Source organism: Amblyomma mixtum, chromosome 3 (assembly GCF_055824585.1).
Source record: "Amblyomma mixtum isolate Tamu chromosome 3, ASM5582458v1, whole genome shotgun sequence".
Taxonomy (NCBI): Eukaryota; Metazoa; Arthropoda; class Arachnida; order Ixodida; family Ixodidae; genus Amblyomma; species Amblyomma mixtum.
In genome coordinates, this window is record NC_143014.1 from 280,779,552 (window position 1) to 280,797,958 (window position 18,407).

At 46.7% G+C, this 18,407-nt stretch overlaps 1 protein-coding gene, 1 long non-coding RNA gene and 1 pseudogene across 2 annotated transcripts; 1 reads left to right on the forward strand and 2 right to left on the reverse strand.

The window, feature by feature from the left end:
- Window positions 1-1,316: 1,316 nt before the first annotated feature.
- LOC149355013 (uncharacterized) lies at window positions 1,317-5,168 on the reverse strand. Its single transcript, XM_089576052.1, has 3 exons — window positions 4,591-5,168; window positions 3,306-3,522; window positions 1,317-1,550 (listed from the first exon to the last, which is right to left on the reverse strand). Exons 1-3 carry the CDS (start codon window positions 5,166-5,168, stop codon window positions 1,317-1,319), a joined length of 1,029 nt encoding a protein of 342 aa, XP_089432178.1.
- Window positions 5,169-7,699: 2,531 nt separating this feature from the next.
- LOC149355014 (uncharacterized) lies at window positions 7,700-8,071 on the forward strand. The gene is made up of 3 exons (XR_016289687.1): window positions 7,700-7,755; window positions 7,834-7,908; window positions 8,029-8,071. It is a non-coding gene; the product is annotated as an uncharacterized LOC149355014 (long non-coding RNA).
- A 224-nt stretch (window positions 8,072-8,295) lies between these two features.
- Window positions 8,296-18,407, reverse strand: part of LOC149355015 (calsyntenin-1-like) — a 489,555-nt pseudogene continuing 479,443 nt past the window's right edge.

An 18,407-nucleotide genomic window follows, 5' to 3' on the forward strand; every position in this document is an offset into this window, starting at 1 on the left:
TCCCTGGGGAGGTTGAGTGCGCCGCATCGGTGTCCCAGGGTGTGTGTGTGGTGATGGCTGATCAGGGCCCTTGGCTCGCGCGAAGCCCGAACCCATGGTGGTTGGTGGCCTGTGTCCACTTAGAAACCCACAAACCCCAGGCGGTCGAAATTTCCGGAGCCCTTCACTACGGCATCCCTCATAGCCTGAGTCACTTTGGGACGTTAAACATCAATAAATCAAATCAAATCGATACTACTCTCGACAATACTATCGATAGTACTACTGATAGCACTATCGATAGTACTATCGATAGTACTATCTATTGCGTGCTATCGATAGTACTATCGAGAGTCTTTTGTACCATCGATAGTTCGATAGTGATAAAACTATCCATAGTACTAGCAATACTTTTGCATGCCTGAGGCTTAGCTAAGGTTAAGCCTAGTCAGATGCGAAGCATATTGATGGCTAGGCTTGGTAAAGTTCCTCGCTTTGTTCTTCAGTTGTTGTAGAACGTTGTCGCCGAGCCGCATATTGAGCACGCCGCTTAGCCAGACGTTCATCCCGCTCTTCATCGGTCTCTGTGGCACGCTGAAGCTTTCACTTCTCGTTCAAATCAACCCTGCTTCTAGGCGGCATCCCAACACCTGGCCGCCTCGTAAGTGCCCGGAGAGCGAGGCAAGCTCAGCTTTATACCGCTGCTGTAGCGTCACGTGGTCAGCTGCAGCGCCTCTGATGTGCAGCCTCCACCGCCGCGGCCGACCGCGCGAGCCGGCAGCCCATCTCTCCTCTGCTGTGACGTCATGTTGTCACGTGGTCAGCCGCCGCGCCTCTGATGTGGAGCCTCGACCGCCGCGGCCGACCGCGCGAGCCGGCAGCCCATCTCTCTGCTGTGACGTCATGTTGTCACGTGGTGTCACGTGGTCACGCTATTATGCGAAGCATATTACTAGAGCTACACTACAGCCCGTCTGTTATAACGTCAAGACCAAGGCATGCCAGGGAAATGGGATCGCTTTATTCCAAGCAGTCGTACATATATACTGATAGGTGACGTCACACGGTTCACGCTCAGCGATGGTCGCGCCAGATACACATGTGGGCGTGTCGGCCGACTTGCTGCGTTATCACACTCTTTCCCGCTTAATTTAGTTACAAGCCATCACTCAAAAGTTCTGGGGTCGATACCAGTCTGGTTGTCTTCGCACGCGAGCACTTCTACGCAGTGCTGGCTCCTCCCCTGGTGGTGCAGATACTGTTGGCGCAGTTAGTGTTGGCGCGTTGGCCAAGGGAGCCTCGGACTGCTCCTGCGGAGCAGGCTCCACCGTGGCCGGCTAGGTTGATCCGTCCGGCGCGTCAGCTGCGCCACTGGCGGGCTCCGATGGCGACAGTGACAAGTCCGTGTCAGGCAGGGATGAGGACACTTCCACCGGTCGGGTTGTCTTAGCACCCACATTCTTGGGCGGAGGAGTAGAGCTGGGGTCGGCGTGCAGAGGACGCAGGTGATCGGCATGCGTGAAGCGCAATCCATCGCGCACTTGCACCACGTATGTCACAGCACTGAAGACCTGGGACACCACACCTTCTTCCCAGGCAACACTCTCACCACGCACAGTTTTCACAAACACACAGTCGCCCACAACAAACGCGCGCTCTTGCCCACGAACCAAATCGCGTTGTGCCTTTAACTGCTCCTGTTTGTGTTGCATGGTCTTTGCAAAATTAGGCTTGAGTAAAGAAAGTTTGACGCGTGGCTGACGCTTCAAAAAAAGTTCAGCGGGTGATTTGCCCGTCACACTACTTGGTGTGTTACGATAAGCCATGAGGAAGCTATCAATTCTTTCTTGAATCGTCAGCTTCGTATGTGATGCCTCGCTTTCAAGTACCTGCTTCAGCAAAGCCTTTTTCACGGTTTGTACAGTTCTTTCTGCAGCCCCATTGGATGCGGCATGATAAGGCGGGGTACGCACGTGTTTTACACCGTTGGTGCTTAGGAAGTCAGTGAACTCCGCTGACGTAAACTGTGGCCCGTTGTCGCTCACCAATACATCAGGCAAGCCGTAAGCGGCAAAAACACCCCTAATCTTCTCAATGGTTTTTAATGCAGACATTGAGGGCATTGGCCATACTTCAATCCATTTTGAGAACGAGTCTACCAGTACGAGGAACACGTTTCTTTCTTTCTGTGCAAAATCCACATGCACGCGTGACCAGCTGTGCGAGGGGTATGGCCAAGGGTGGAGAGGGAACGGCCGGGACGCAGGTTGAACTGCCTGGCAGATTTTGCATCGCTGCACGTACTGTTCAATCGCTAAATCAATCCCGGGCCACCAGACAAAACTTCGCGCGAGCATTTTCATGCGGCTGGTCCCCGGGTGCTCCTCATGTAGCATGGTTAGCACACGTTCCCTCAGTTGCTCCGGGACTACAACTCTTACACCCCAGGTTACGCACCCCTGCTCTAGCGATAGTTCGTCACGGCGAACATAGTAAGCTTTTAAATCGTCTGCACAATCTCTAGGCCACCCGTTCAACGTGAAGTGTGCCACCCGGCTCAGCGTTAAGCTTCTCTCTGAGGCTTTTGCTATCTCGACAGCTGTCAGCAGAAGGCATTGAAACACTGACAGACATTCGGATGCCTCGTATTTCGCGGGTACCGGCTGGGGCAATCTTGACAAAGCGTCGGCCACTTCTGCATTTTTTCCCTTCCTAAACTTCAGTCGGTATCTGTAAGCTGCAAGCATTATAGCCCAGCGCTGCATACGTGCGGCCGCCATAGTTGGAACACGTTTGTCGTGCCCGAGGATACCAAGTAATGGCTGGTGATCTGTGTATATGGTGAATTCTCGGCCGTACAGGTACCTATGAAATTTCTTGAGTCCAAAAATTAAGGCCAAAGCCTCGCGCTCACACTGTGCATACTTTTTTTCTGCTTCTGTAAGCGTACGCGACGCAAATGCGATTGGTTTCTCACCGCCCTCAGCCGCCTCGTGAAAGATAACTGCTCCTAAGCCATATGACAATGCATCGCAAAGCATTGCGAGCGGTTTCCTGACGTCATAGAATGTCAGCACCTTGCTGCTGGTCAGTAGGACTTTCGTATCACTAAATGCATCACTACACTGCTTCATCCAAGACCATTTGTGATCTTTCTTTAACAGCCGATAAAGCGGCTCCGCTACAGTCGAGGCGTTCTTAAGAAATTTGGAATAAAAATTCCACATGCCCAAATATGCTTTAAGCTCTGTCACGGTGGTCGGCTCCGGTGCTTCCGAGATTGCCCTTTTCTTGGCGTCCGTAGGGTAAATACCTTCTTCAGTTACCGTGCGACCCAAGTACGTCACCGATTTCTGAAAGAAGCGGCATTTGTTCACATTGAGAGTGATGTTATACTCGCTCAAGCGCTGCAAGACACGCTCCAGTGTCTTCTGGCAGTCTGCCGTGTCATGTCCAGTCACGATCACGTCATCGATGTAACATCCCACGTGCAGGATGCCATGAAGCACCTTGTCCATCATTGACTGGAATATTGCCGGCGCACTGGCCACACCGTAAGGTAGGCGTTGGAATTCAAACCCGAGACTAGTGTTTACAGTCAAAAAAGGTCAGGACTCGGGAGTAAGTGGCAATTGCTGGTATGCCGACGAAAGGTCTAGCACACAAAACACCTTTCCTCCTGCTAAAGCAGTGTACAAATCCTCCGGTCTGGGTAGCGGGTAATGATCTGTTTTCAGTGAGGGATTTACGGTTGTCTTGTAATCCCCACATAACCTGATACTGCCGTCTTCTTTTAAAACCGTGACTAGTGGCGTTGCCCAGTCGCTGCGCATCACTGGCTGCAGCATGCCTGTTTCGATTTGCTCCAACAGTTTCTGCTCGACCTTTTCTTGCAGTGCAAACGGTACAGGCCTGGCGCGGCAAAAAACAGGAACAGTGCCCGGTTGCATAACAACTTTTGCTTGGAATTTCTGTATTGTCCCTAATCTGCCTGAGAATACGGACGGGTACTTCTGCTTTAGAACCGCCACTCTGTCCTCGAGTGTCACCTGCCCAATTTCCAACCAGTCAAGTTTCAGACGTTCTAGCCAATTCCGTCCAAGCAGTGCTGGTAACCGCCTTCCGTTGTCCCTTACAACAATGACAGGTAGCGTCATGCTCTGATCTTTGTATCGAACAGCCACGTCACACTGTCCTTTAAGTTGTAACTGCTCCCCAGTATACGTGCAAAGCAACATTTTGCACGGCTCACATTTTACGTGCAAAAAGTGAGACTGGTACACTTGTTCTGGAACAATTGTGATGGCTGCTCCCGTGTCAATTTGCATATTCAGCGTGCGCCCCTCAATGTTAACGCCCACTTCATAACACGATTGGGTTGAGTTAACCAATTGATACAGTTCATTCTCAGAGTCTTCCTCAGAACATTCGAGGGCATGCGTCTGTTTCGATTTCGCCCTAGCAGCCGGACACATATTTCTCAAGTGACCCACTTTGCAACACTCGCGACAAACAGAGTTTTTGTACCAACAAACTTCCGACGAGTGTCCCCTCCCGCATCTTTCACATTTCTCGCTCTTGCTGCCTTGACCCTTCTGGGGTTTGGCTTGCCTCCAGTCTTGACGCGGTCGGCCTTTCATCACGTGCACCGATGCCGTTTGCTCTCTTGAGCGCATTTGCGCACTGTCTCGCACTGCTAGTTCCCTGTCCAGGGCGATTTTGCATGCGCTCTTAAACGTCAAGTCTCGTTCCGCCAACAGAGTACGCTGAGTCTCTTCATCCCGTATGCCGGCAACCAGCCTGTCTCGAAGGGCATCTTCCAAGAATTCGCCATAATCGCACTTCCTGGCCAAGTGTTTAAGTTCTACAATGAACCCTTCGACGCTTTCCCCCTCTTGTTGCATGCGTCTGTTAAACTTGCATCGCTCTGCTATGACGGAGCTTCTGGGGCTGTAGTGCTCTTTCAGGAGACCTTTAACTTCTTCATACGACTTTTCTCCCGGTGATTTCGGCACCGTGATAATTCTTAGTACTTCATAAGCCTCCGGGCCTATGACAGTCAAGAAGACGGAGAGGCGCTTCTCATTGGCTATGCCATTTGCCGTTAAAAAGTGCTCAAACCGTTCCAAGTACGACTCGAAGTTTTGTGTTTTAGGGTCGAAGTCCGATATCTTCCCGACTGATGGCATCTTGAAAGAAGTACAGAAGTTCGCTACTCATCTGTTTCCTCCGAAGAGCTGTCCCGCTCGGACTGCTGTTGCCTGTGGGACCGGTGGCCGCTTGAGCGATGCTGTCCTGCGAGGAGCACAAACGTAGCTGACGGCGTCCGTGAGCGTCTGTAGGCGGTAGTCGTACCCCAAGAGCACGTACTTTCCCCGCGAACGCTCGCTGGCTGAGGGTCCTGCTCGCCTGCTGCTCGATCGGCCGTTGCCTACGTAGGCGCGTAGACCGCCTCGTCGCCAATTGTTATAACGTCAAGACCAAGGCATGCCAGGGAAATGGGATCGCTTTATTCCAAGCAGGCGTACATATATACTGATAGGTGACGTCACACGGTTCACGCTCAGCGATGGTCGTGCCAGATACACATGTGGGCGTGTCGGCCGACTTGCTGCGCAAGCTCAGCTTTATACCGCTCAGCAAGCTTTCGCTTCTCGTTCAAATCAGCCCTGCTTCTAGGCGGCATCCCAACACCTGGCCGCCTCGTAAGTGCTTTATACAGCTCATACTCAGCTCAGCTTTATACCGCTGAGCAAGCTTTCGCTTCTCGTTCAAATCAGCCCTGCTTCTAGGCGGCATCCCAACACCTGGCCGCCTCGTAAGTGCCCGGAGAGCGAGGCAAGCTCAGCTTTATACCGCTGCTGTAGCGTCACGTGGTCAGCTGCAGCGCCTCTGATGTGCAGCCTCCACCGCCGCGGCTGACCGCGCGAGCCGGCAGCCCATCTCTCCTCTGCTGTGACGTCATGTTGTCACGTGGTCAGCCACCGCGCCTCTGATGTGGAGCCTCGACCGCCGCGGCCGACCGCGTGAGCCGGCAGCCCATCTCTCCTCTGCTGTGACGTCATGTTGTCACGTGGTGTCACGTGGTCACGCTATTATGCGAAGCATATTACTAGAGCTACACTACAGCCCGTCGAGCGCGGCGGTGGAGCTACCATTGACCTTTAGCGTGACCACGTGACACCACGTGACATCACTACAACGCACACATACGTTCGTTATCAGGATGACTGCAGATGTGCGGTCGTTAAAACTGAGGACATCAGAGGTTTTGAGGCAGACGACATTTTATAATGTCAAGTGGACTGACGAGGATGGTGTATCACAATTTTATCACACCAGAATTCTTCTTGTCGGAGTAAGCTGCAGACCGCATCAGTGGTCTATACCAGTTCATTATTGCGTTTGATTGTGACCTGTGTTTAGACTGCTTTGTACTGTTGGGCTTTGCGGATAAGTTTCTCATTCCAAAATTTTATCATGTGATCTAACTGCGAAAAAAGCTGAAGAATTAGGCATAGGTAGCACAATGTCACCGGCTCACTACCTCCGTGATCTGCAACCATATAGTTGGAATGGATACTGCTTAGTCCACACTAATACTCCCGACTCGTTTAATGGCACACTACACTGCTGAAAATGCGATCATTTCTGTATAATATATCATTTTTAAATATATATCTATCTTTATTGCTTAAATGCCTTATATATGAGAACTGAGGGTATGTTTTGAATTTAAGAAATATTGTAGCTAAGGGATACTCTGTGTCTCATACACCACTATAGGCTACTGGTACAGTCAGCATTACGAATTCTGTATTATTTTTTCAGAGTCTGAAGATGACCTCCAAACTAAAATGAGGGCCCGGTGGGTGAGAGTTGAGAGAATAATTAGCAGCAGCAATAGCGAGGAAAGCAAGAGTGATGTCACATTGCAGGTAAGCATGTCTGTTCTGATAGTGCTGATATTTATTTTGCTCTTGTGAATGAAGAGTGATGTAATTCCATGTGGTGACGTGCTTTTCTTTGCAGCCACAAAAAAAAATAGGCAGGGCCCAGCAATAATTTGCTGGTGATCCTGACTTCAAAAAAAAAAAGCTTTCTGTGCAAAAGGGAACAAATGATGCAGAGTTAAAAACGCAGCTTGCAGCAGCCCAGGAACAAGTGGCCAGCCTTAATGGAAAAATTCAACTAAAGAAGACAGAGATTAAAGAGCTGCAAACTCTAAATAGAGAACTGCAGAGAAAGCTTTTGGACTCATTGCACTGGATGCAAGGTAAACATACTTTTCTTGTGCATGGAGAACACAGTAGAATGAGCAGTGACTAGTCTTTGGAGGCAATATACTGGGTTTGTTGAAAATAGCCATTGTTCTGATGCTTTTTCATATTGCAGTTGTTGCAGCCCATGGTGCAGCCCATTCATCAGATGCACCGCCAGCATTGCAGACATCAGCAGCACTGTCACCTAACAAGAGAGTGACACCGGAGCCATTGCCACAAGCACCAGAGCTGCCTGACACGGTACACCACTTGTAATTAATGAATTCGGGTTGAAGGATTCATCTTTCCCTTCAAGCAAGCATTTATATATAGCAGGCATATTCAGTTCTTGGATTTGCATTATCTTTTTCAGACTGAAATTGGGAATGGGCTCCGGGTATCTAGCTTGGCTTGGAGGAGAATTAAAAAAAACCACTAGGACTCGATGTTCGTGAAAGATCAACTGTAACTGCGGTGTGGAGCCCAGCGGAGTTGCTCGGGCGGTCTTTGCAAGGTAACTGCAAGTTATGAAATTTTTTATCTAGTTTTATCTGTTTAATTACTTTGCATGCCTTTGTTTTCTGCTTTGCAGGAAAGCACTGTCCACACTTTCCTGACCGCCCGAGGAAAGAGCCGATGTCAGCGTGGAAACCGTCGGCGATGTGTGGTGAGTGAAGAACAAATAAATCATCATGCCTAATACTTCACAATGTCATTAAATGAGTTTGGGCAGGAGAATTTTGGATTACGTGCTCACTGCATGCATATTTTTACTTCCGTTTGACAGACTGCTACAAGGAGCAGCTCGAAGGGAAACGGCTGGTGCCGAAATGATGCCAGGGGCATTGAAACAGATGAATCGCTTCATCATAGAGAAGATAAGCGACATCGAGAGGATGGCCAAAAGGTTTGCAGTCTGGTTAATTGCACTGTCACATTTCAAGCCGAACAAACGAATTTGCTTGCAGAAGCATTTTGGCTGTCTATGCCTGCCTTAATCTGTATGTACCGTATGGTATTCTCTTACCTAGGTGCTAGATGAAATCAAATTCTTCTATACAGAGACGTGCTGTTTGGGAAATAACCAGCACTTTTGTCATTACAGAGCTTTTTTCATGTTTCACGCTTGCTACAAAGTAGTCCGTGTGTATATATTTTGCCTTTTATTCTTGTACTGTTTCAGGTCGACCAAGCAGGTGCACTAAGAAGCGGGTCAAAGAAAGAATCAGAAGCTATGCCTGTGGCAGGATTCTTTCATGTACATTAAATTTATCTCTACCTCCTTTGTATTCTTTCTATATGCCTTTTGTGCCTTGTTCCTTCCCAATTGGTCACTCCAACAGAAACCAACTGTCGTATTCCAGCTGGGCCAATTGGTCACGTTAAAGTTGGGCCAATTGGGCACATTCCAATTGGTCCAGTTGTGTACTAATTTACAACTGGAAAATTTTCCATTTGTTTTTTTTTTTGACTGAGAATGTGACTGCCACGACTGGGACCAAACCCAGTTCTCTGGAGCAGGAGCTAAAAATCCCTAACCACTGAGCAACCGTGGTGGGTAAATAAATAAATTGCTGGCCCACTCACATCCATGAGGTTAACAGTGATCCTGAGGAAGGAGTCATCCCAGGCCATCTCCTGATCCTGGTCGTCTCCAGAGCGGAGACGAGAGCTGGCCTGCCAGTGCTGCTGGTGTTAGTGCGCAGCACAAATATCAATTACGCCCAGCACAATCATAAACACCAGGAAGCCCACACACAACACTATGGTAATGGTCACTGCATGGCCTGCATTAGCAGAAAAGAAGAGAAAATCAACACGCACACCATGAAAGATGCACAGATTGTCATGTAACCAATGAAAGGAAAGATATGCTAATGCAGGATGTCTTTGCCAAGAATATCCCGCTCTTGTCCAATGTTGTGTTACAATAGTGGCTAAATGTTTGATGAAGGATTCCTGCCTTTTATTGCACAAAGATTTTGAAGTGGTACCAATGCTCAAGTCTGGATTCAGTGCTTATGTGTTTCCATCTATTTTTTTTCATTCACTGACAATACATACTGTGCTTAGCAAGGCTCTTAGCTGCTGTCCCGTGCTCATGTTGTTTGTCTCTTTTCTTGTCTTATTCTCATGCTATCACTTACCTGAAAAACACATCCCACCAACTAGCCCAAACCAGACTGCTCCTGAAACATGGCAACCAATTTCTGCAATCCTACATGTTGGTATGGGAGGCCAACAAGTAGGTGTGCTTGTCGGGGAATTAGTTTACGGGACAAAGTAGTATGCAGCAATTTAATATAATGCACTAAACAACAAACTGCCTGAACAAGACTGCCTTACTCATCAACTAAAGAAGGCCCTACCACTTCTGGTTACTGATTGCAAATGAACCTCTCTCTCTGATTACAGTCATAGGACACCAAGGCTACAAGGAAACATGAAACTAAGATGGATGGCTGGACTAGGTGGTGTCCCATCTTGCATATCACAGCAAGAAGCCGGAATGAAGGGTGAGAGGAGATGAGCACACCACTGCAGCTTACTTGCAGAGCTTTTGCCAGCACTTCAGAAGTGCCATTGTCCAGCAGTTCCATGTATATTCCTGCATGAGTCTTGGTAGGCCTGGCCTCCACACTGTGCGAGGCCACCTGTGCATGGGCAGCCATGTTCAGGCATGGCTGGGCCATGGGCCGCGAGATCGACGCCGAGGCTGGGGTGGTGCACATGGCCCCAGTCGAGGGTGCGGCTGTTTCGTGCTGTCTGAATGACTCGGCCGTGGGTGGATGACAGTGAGCTTTAAGCAAACAGGGAGGGAAACACTCAATTGCTCACAAACATTACCTGACACACATGTGCCCAACAAATTTTGGCTGCTAACATGAATGAGTGGTGAATGCCTGGTATTATTAAACTGCATAATTAATGTGTAGTTGTGTATCTTGGAAACTCCTACATCTTAAAAAGGAATACTCATGCTACTAGAGGTCACCCTCATTCCACAACCATCAAAAAAGGAATCATGTGTAAGAAATGGCTCGTTATAATGGGCACATGAATAAAGTGTTCTTTCTTAGGCAAGACAGTCTGGTAGAAAGATGGTGTCGCCTCAAGCACCCTCAGGCTTGCTTTATACAGCATGCCTACTTCTAAGGACACATGGCAAACAGATACCATATGCATGGACTGATATGATTACAGTTGCGAATAAGCTATTACTACACTGCTATAATAAGCACAGAGCTAGTGAATGCATGGTGGAAAAAACAGCGCAAACTAAGACAGAAAACACAGAACAAGAGAGGAGACACTACAAGCGCTTGTAGTGTCTCCTCTCTTGTTCTGTGTTTTCTGTCTTAGTTTGCGCTGTTTTTTCCACCATGAATTCACACCAACTAGCCCAAATGTCTGCTTTGCTAGTGAATGCACAGAAGGATAAAACTCCATTTTGAAACAATGATACAATGTAGTCTATGTATACTACAGACATTGTTCCACGGCCATCTGCTTACTTGGTATCACAACAAAACTGAAGACTGAGTTCAAGCTAGGAGACAATGGAAAAATAAATGGGAATGTGCAGGGTTAAATACATGAATTGCAAATCACTGACAGCTTCGTAAAATTGTCAAGCAAGAAAGTTGAAAAGAGCTGGCAAGGAAAAAAGTTAGAAAATTAAATTTTTGATGCAAACTTACCGTTTGAATGTATTCATTGCTGAAAAACGACCATTCAGCTCAGAGCACACAAGTTTTAAGGCTTGACTCAGGTAATAGGCAGGCTTTTTGTTGAAGTACAGGATCTGTTGCAGCATGTTCTCACAGTGCTCCACCTTGTCAGCTCCTGAAAAGATGAAAATCTGATTGCAAAGTGCTTCTAGCAGTGTTTTATTTCCTAATAGATCTAAATGAAGACATCGTAAATGCAGGCACACAAAAGTTGAATTCCACATTTCTTACAGATAGGATAGCAAAGAACAGCTTGCATGCAAATATTCCAATAGTTATCCACATCTGTACAAGCTACATTGGATAATATATACAATTCCATGTTTACATTCGAAACTATTACTCAATAGACAGAAGTATTGAAGGTATTGTGCTAGATACAACAATCAAAGTTAAATGCCTATCTGCTTTAAATTTCAGAAATCATTTGATATTCATCCTGACCATTTGAAATGTAACTGAACCTACAGATATGCTGTATATATGTAAGCATTACTGCCCTATTATCAGCCAAAACTACACATTTGAGGACAACCGTGTCACCCAAGCATGATGCGAACATGCTCAATTTTCATTAAGAGATGATTTTTGAAGCTCATGACCTTCTTATGACCTTTGAACTGAGATTTCATGAGGCCTAGCTGACAGACATTACAAATTACATCGACAGTTAAACTGCCATCAGATGAAACACAGTACCAAGTGCAGTAACACTGCAACACCCAGCATGCACTCTGTTACACTTCTCGGATGGCAGGGTTCACGTCCAGACATGAAGGGCATGGCAGATGCATGTCAACTAATTGTTAGCACCACCCACTGCGGTGGCTCAGTGGTTATGGTGCTCGGCTGCTGACCCGAAAGACACAGGTTCCATCCCGGCCGCAGCGGCTGAATTTCGATGAAAGTGAAATTCCAGAGGCCTCTGTACTGTGCGATGTCAGTGGACGTTAAAGAGCCCCAGGTGGTCGAAATTTCCGGAGCCCTCCACTACGGTGTCCCTCATAGCCTGAGTCGCTTTGGGATGTTAAACCCCCATAAACCAAACCAATTGTTAGCACCAAGCAACATGGCATGCACTAAGCACAGATGACGAGCCCATCTTTGCTCTCTCGATGGTGGATGACAAGTGTGCCATCATGTACGAGGGCAGCTGGAAGTGTTCATGGTCTGGGTTCAGTGAAGGGTAGACTTGCACGCTCCAGGAGTCGAAGCTTCCTGGCCGCTGGGAGGTAGTGGGCAGCGACACCTGGTCATCCTCTTCACCGCCATCATCCTCATCCTCCTGCATCAAGAAAACAACATGTGAGCAATCGAACAGAACTGATGAAGGTAACTACTCTCGTACAGGCGGTCAATCACAGTTCCAGAGGCCCAAAGACTGATATCTTTAAGCCTTCCAGATTTTGCCTGTACCTATAACCACAAGATCTGATGCCTGACCACTTGTCATGTCTGGCTTCCTGAAGTGTTTAGCCTGCAAGTGCTATTATCAGCAGGCAACTATAAAAGAGTACATTCAAGTGCAGTGTAGCCAACGGTGCAACTGCTGTACACACCACTTTATCAAAATTTTATCAAGCATTTGTAAACAGATCCCATTCCAATAACAATTAAGTAAAAATTTTCTCTAATCATTGTAATGAATTTTTTTAGAGAGTTATATCTGTTTCATATGCAATCACAACATAATTTGGTTGGCTCAACAACAGAGTGCACACCATAACCTGAGCACCAAGAGCTCTGCTCTCCTCATTAGCTGCACTAATTGACATCTGCATTGGCAAATCCTTCAGTGACTCCTCTGCTTGCTTTATTTGTTCAACAAACTCTGCCTTTAGCCAGTGCTCTTAAGGCAGCATGAATGAGCTGCTTATGACCTTCGACATCAACCGCTGGCACCCAACACATCTTGCACAGTTCTAAACAGTTCATATGACTGTGCTAAGAGGTGCAATAATACACAAAACCCAAAATCATTACTTAACTGGCACTCTTCTCTTAGAAACATGGGGTGTGCAAGACCTATAGACTGTTCATAAGTGACAATGTTTTACAAGGGACATGCTACACATGTACTGTGCTAGCTGCATGACAGCCACCCGGGACGTGCTTGTATGCCGACTCCTTTCAGTTAAAAGGTTCCAATGCAAAGTGACCTCTTCTAGTGCATCCAATAAGTCATGTAGCTGGATTTAAAACTGAATACCTTAGCAGCCTTCAGGATGCAGAGAGTTCCATTGTTGTTACCTCCGAGGAGGATGAAGCCGTGCTGGCCTGTGTAGTAGTGAGATGCTCGCGGCCAACCGAGATGAAGACTGAGGCAAACAACTCGATACCCTGCTTGAAAGGCTCGCACTCGCGTGCCAGGTTGGGTGTGCAATTAATGGTGATGCTTGGCAGTTCAGCATCCAAGATGGTTACTCATGACTCCTCAGGTGGAACCTTCTGTGCTTTTCCATTGCTGCACCGGGGGGAGTGACGATAAAAAAAATTAGAACCAATGCCATGAGAAAAGTCAGCACTTCGTACAGACAGAACACGTCAGAGAAACATGCCAATAATCTCGAGGAATGCAGCAAGGCTACCCTGAAGCAAAAGTCTATTCCCAGTGGTCCAGACAAGGCCATAAAGTACACTGAGCATCCAAACACAAATATTGGGATACGGATAAACAAAGGACAGATATGGATAGAAAAGCACGAGCAGTCTCTTAGGGCTAAAGGCTTAAGAAATTCCGAGATAATGAAACATGGAGCATTATGGATGCACAACAAATATAGTACTAAGAGGTATGCAATTGGAAAGGAATAATGGCACCGGGCCTTCCTTTCGGAAATGTGATTCTGTGCTTAAGGGGAGAAGTTAAGGGGGGATGCGGGGCTAAAATACCGATTTTCGGAAAAAAAATGTGTTTTAAAGCTTGAGTTGTTTTGGATTGCTCGTTTAATGAAGAATATTCTCACCAAGTTTGGTTGTTATCAGAGAAGTAGAAAAGAAGAAAATGAATTCTTTTCACGACGCGGTGGGGCGCATTTGCCGTCGAAGGCGTCTGTGAACGCTCTTTTCAAGACGCGGCTGCGGTGCGGGCGAAAAACCGAACGTGAAGTGAATGCCAGTGATAGAAAGTTTGTTTTTCGCGCTGTTTAGTGACGGAATACTTTCCATCGAGACTATGCAAGGCAACTATCGAAGAACTAAAAAAGAAAGGCATATTACTGGCCGCAGAAACCGAAACAGGAACTCGACCCGAAGCAGTGGGTGGCAAACCGAAACAGGAGCTCGGATTGGCGGAAATGTACCACGTGACCACCCAACGCTGTTTTCGCGCCATTTAGAGTCGTTCCCGCTTTGGTTGCGCTCGACGCTTGCTATGTGTTGCTATATCTTCCTTCTGTGAGCTTATTGCGATCATCGGGTGGCCAGTGGTGTGACCCGAAGATGCCCGCAACGAAGGCTTCGACACGGAAAAGCTTTGGGAAGCGAAAACGCACGACGAAAGCGAGAGGCCTAAACAGCACTGGGCGACCGCCAGCAAGTGAGCGTCTGCCTGTGCGTTCGCCAAGCCCAAGCCTGCTGCCGGCGGCCGATGCGAACCCTTCAAGCTCCGATGGTGGTTCGTCACCTATGGAAATGTCTACTGGTTCTGCTGATGGTGGTGAGTGCCAATTGACAACATTTGAAAGAAAGGTCGCGCTACTTTTCCAGGGTCCTGCCGACGAAAGCGAGGAAACGCCGGAGCCCAGCGGCTACTGTTTTGTAAAAGTTACAGCCATCAAGGTGGTGGTAACATCGCTTCTGTGCCCGCATTGTTGCGGACAGTCGTTGGACTTGGAAGAAGTCGGTGCGGGTGTGAATCTGGAGTTTGTCGTGATGTGTAGATGGTGTGGTGAAGTCAAGAAGGCCGCGCATGCTCCACCTGTGAAGTCCAGTCGGCAGCCTGAGCTTTCATTGCGCCTCGTGGTTGCAAGCCGTAACTGCGGCATGAACTACAAAACCATGGCAAACTTTTTTGCGGGTATGGACGCGCCAATGCTCATGCACCACAAAACATACCAGACAGTAGCGGAGAAGGTGCACAGAGCCGCTATGGAAGCTGCGTCTGATGTCATGCGCGAAGCCGGAGCGGCTGTGAGGGCAATCAACTCCGTTGCTGGCTCCACTCAACTTTTGGACGTGTGTGTAAGTTATGACGGAACTTGGCATAAACGCGGCCACACCTCACACTTTGGGCTCGGCATTGCTATCGAGCTGGAAACTGGGTTGGTGCTGGATTTTGCTGTGCAATGCAACTATTGCCATGGCTGCAACTATGGTCCCAAAGAAGGTGAGGATGGACATCAAGATTGGAAAAAAGCACACAGTGAGGTCTGCCAGAAGAACTTCAGTGGATCGTCGAATGCCATGGAAGTTGAAGCTGCAGGCATAATATTCAGTCGCTCTAAGGAGCTTCACAACATGCAATACACCACAGTGCTCTGTGATGGCGACAGCAAATCATTCCTGCATGTCTCCAGCCTGCAGCTGTATGATAAAGAGATTGTGAAGGAAGACTGCATAAATCATGTAGCAAAACGTGTTTATGCTGGAATTGAAAAACTAAAGAAAACGACGAAAGGTCTAGGAGGCAAGGGGAAGCTGACGCAAAGCGTGGTAAAAAAACTCACTGCTTACTATGCATCTGCCCTGAAAGAAAATGCTCCAGATGTGACAAAAATGCAACGAGGAGTATTTGCGACACTTTTTCATTCCTACTCGACGGACGAAGTCCCACGACATGACGCTTGTCCACATGGTGAGGACTCATGGTGCCACTACAATCGGCACAAAGCCCTAGTTGAAGCTGGTAAGCCATCAGTGCCAAGACCCCATCGTCCAGCTTTCAGCAGAGACGTTACCAAAGAGCTTGTGCCTCTCTACAACTGGCTTAGTAAGCCAGAGCTCCTTGCACGGTGCTCAAGAATGCAGACACAGAATGCAAACGAGTCTTTCAATGCGCTAGTGTGGAAGAAGTGCCCGAAGACCCAATTCGCATCCCTGATAACCGTGGAGACTGCAGCAGCCTTGGCTGTACTAGAATTTAATGAGGGTGCACGTGGCATCAAGAGAGTATTTGACAAGCTGGAACTAGAACATGGAGTCCAGACGATGAAGCACGTCCAACAAGCAACCCATCAAAGCATTGCCCGAGCGAAGGCAAGGGCGATGGACGGCTCTAAAGTTGAGAAAAAGAAAAGAAGGCTTGAAGCAATTGCCACAGAACAGCGTCGCGTTGAAGAGGAGGGCCCGACCTATGGAGCAGGGCACTTTGATTAATTTTTTTTTACCACAAAATAAAATAGCATGTTCTCAAATCTTTGAACTCCTTTTTCTGAGTTTGCACTTTTTGGGGAAACAAAACCGTTAGGAAAACTATCATTTCTAAACTACATTGCCAAAAGACGCTTTCAAGGTGGTTTCTAGACTGAAATTTTCTCAGGAACAAGATAAGATACTTTTTAGGGTGCTAAATAGTTTCTAACAGAAAATATTTTGAGATGTCTGACATGTAATGACAACAAAAAAATTGAACTTCGTTTTTAGATTGATGACATTTTTACAGAAATTGCATAAAAAGCATGCGAGTGCTCTTATCTTGCACTATGAACCATCTAGAAGATATATAATTACAAACAGTTGATATATCTCCATTATTTTTGAAATGATAGTTTTCCTAAGCTGAGACACATGATTGCTGAATATGAGAGCTATAACTTTTTGTCTGTTTGAGCTAGCGCATTGAAACTTTGAATATATTCTAATGAGCAGATGATAAACAGTCGCTGAAAATTTGATAAAAGTTGATGCAGTAGTTCAAAAGTTGACTCTTGAGCCTAGCATCCCCCCTTAAGTCGAGATTAGACGCAAATCAGAGAGCTGTTGGAAGATTAGCACTAAGTGCCCACGGCAGAAACACTAATGAAGCAGGACAGGGGATACGGGCTGGACATCATTCGAAGCACGAGAAGCTCAAGGTAAAATATTATATGAAGAACACCTGTGAAAATTAGACAAGATAAGGTACAGAGCTATATATGTATTTAAATACTTATATAGGAGGGTTGACTTACCAAGGCGGAAAACAACAAGGAACCTAACTGGAAAGTATGCAGGACAGAACGATGCCAAAAGAAACAGCATTAAACGACAGGTAAAAAACCACGGAATGTAAAAACTGGATTAATTCAATAGAGAATAAGAAAAAATTCAGGGGGCACTTTGGCCCTTTAAAGTAATCCAAAGCGAAAACATTTCCTGGCGCAGTTCTTTAGATATTTATTTTTAATTTATCCTATTTTATTTTCTTATTTTTCTTTTTTATTTTCGTTTCTTGTATTTTTATATTTATTTTTATAGCTTACTTTTTTACTTTATATTTGTTTCTATTCATTTTTATTTTTATTTTTTTATTGAAGTGGCAGTGAAAGAAGAAAGAGGGGCCGTAATGAAGAAGCTGAAAATTGTATTTGAAGAAAGGAAATACGCAGTAACTGTCTCGAATATCTCGGTAAGCACACGTCAAAACGCGGACACATCTGTAGACAGGGCTGCCGACACGGACGCAGACACGGCTGCCGACACAGATTGCTAACGACAGCATGAGGCATTAAAGGCTTTCCCCTTAATAGTGTAGAACTACATTGATACTGGAAAAGGCAGATCAGGAAGGAATAGTTCCATGATAATTCAAGAGGCGGTTCTCTACTCTTTAAAGGGTGTCTTAAAACGAGCACCTACAAAAAGAACTATAATTAAGAAGGTAACATGTGCTGCGGACGGCAAAGCAGAGCAGTTTTTTGCGAGATTCCAACTGTCCCGGAGATTATTATGGGGAACTTTTGAGGAGTTATTACGTTTGTTGGTTTATGCTTATCAGCGCGTGATAAAACCTGGGTAGAACCTCGAAAAGAAGTCCAAGATGACGCCAAGGCGCTCAGCCATTTGGGATTCTGTACAGAAATGCAGGATCATGAAAATGGTGCGGAGGGCATAAGGGATGGCTTAAAGTGATGTTTGGAGAAGGGTAAGTTCGCCTTCCATGGGCAGAGCCCTTCACTTCAAAACAAAAACCAGAAACCAAGCGAAAGCTCGTACAGAAGCAAAAACAAAGCTAATCGCTCATTTATGCACGATTTCTGTACTGCTGCTCTATGGTGAACTCTTACCAACTCTCCTAGCTTCTTTTCTTAATCAGCGAGGACATTGCTTGATGTCTACATGAAGGGTGAAATATTTGTGTATCAAATACGGTGCGCAATGTAAAAGAGCATTTAAATGAATCGAACAAAGCCTTCACACTGCTGTAATATTTACTGCTGCTGGATATCATCCAACGATGGAAGTAGACTCAGTAAACATGATAAGGTGGTGGAGGGCTAAATAGAAAATTCAATGG

What these genes read in the sequence shown, in the direction of transcription:
- LOC149355013 (XM_089576052.1), bottom strand. Translation starts at nt 5,168, where the DNA reads ATGCCATCAGTCGGGAAGATATCGGACTTCGACCCTAAAACACAAAAC. An exon ending in CGACCGCGTCAAGACTGGAG is followed by an intron (nt 3,523 to 4,590) that starts GCAAGCCAAACC and finishes CGGTGTGGCCAG; the next exon opens with TGCGCCGGCAATATTCCAGT. An exon ending in TGACGTACTTGGGTCGCACG is followed by an intron (nt 1,551 to 3,305) that starts GTAACTGAAGAA and finishes GTGGTGTCCCAG; the next exon opens with GTCTTCAGTGCTGTGACATA.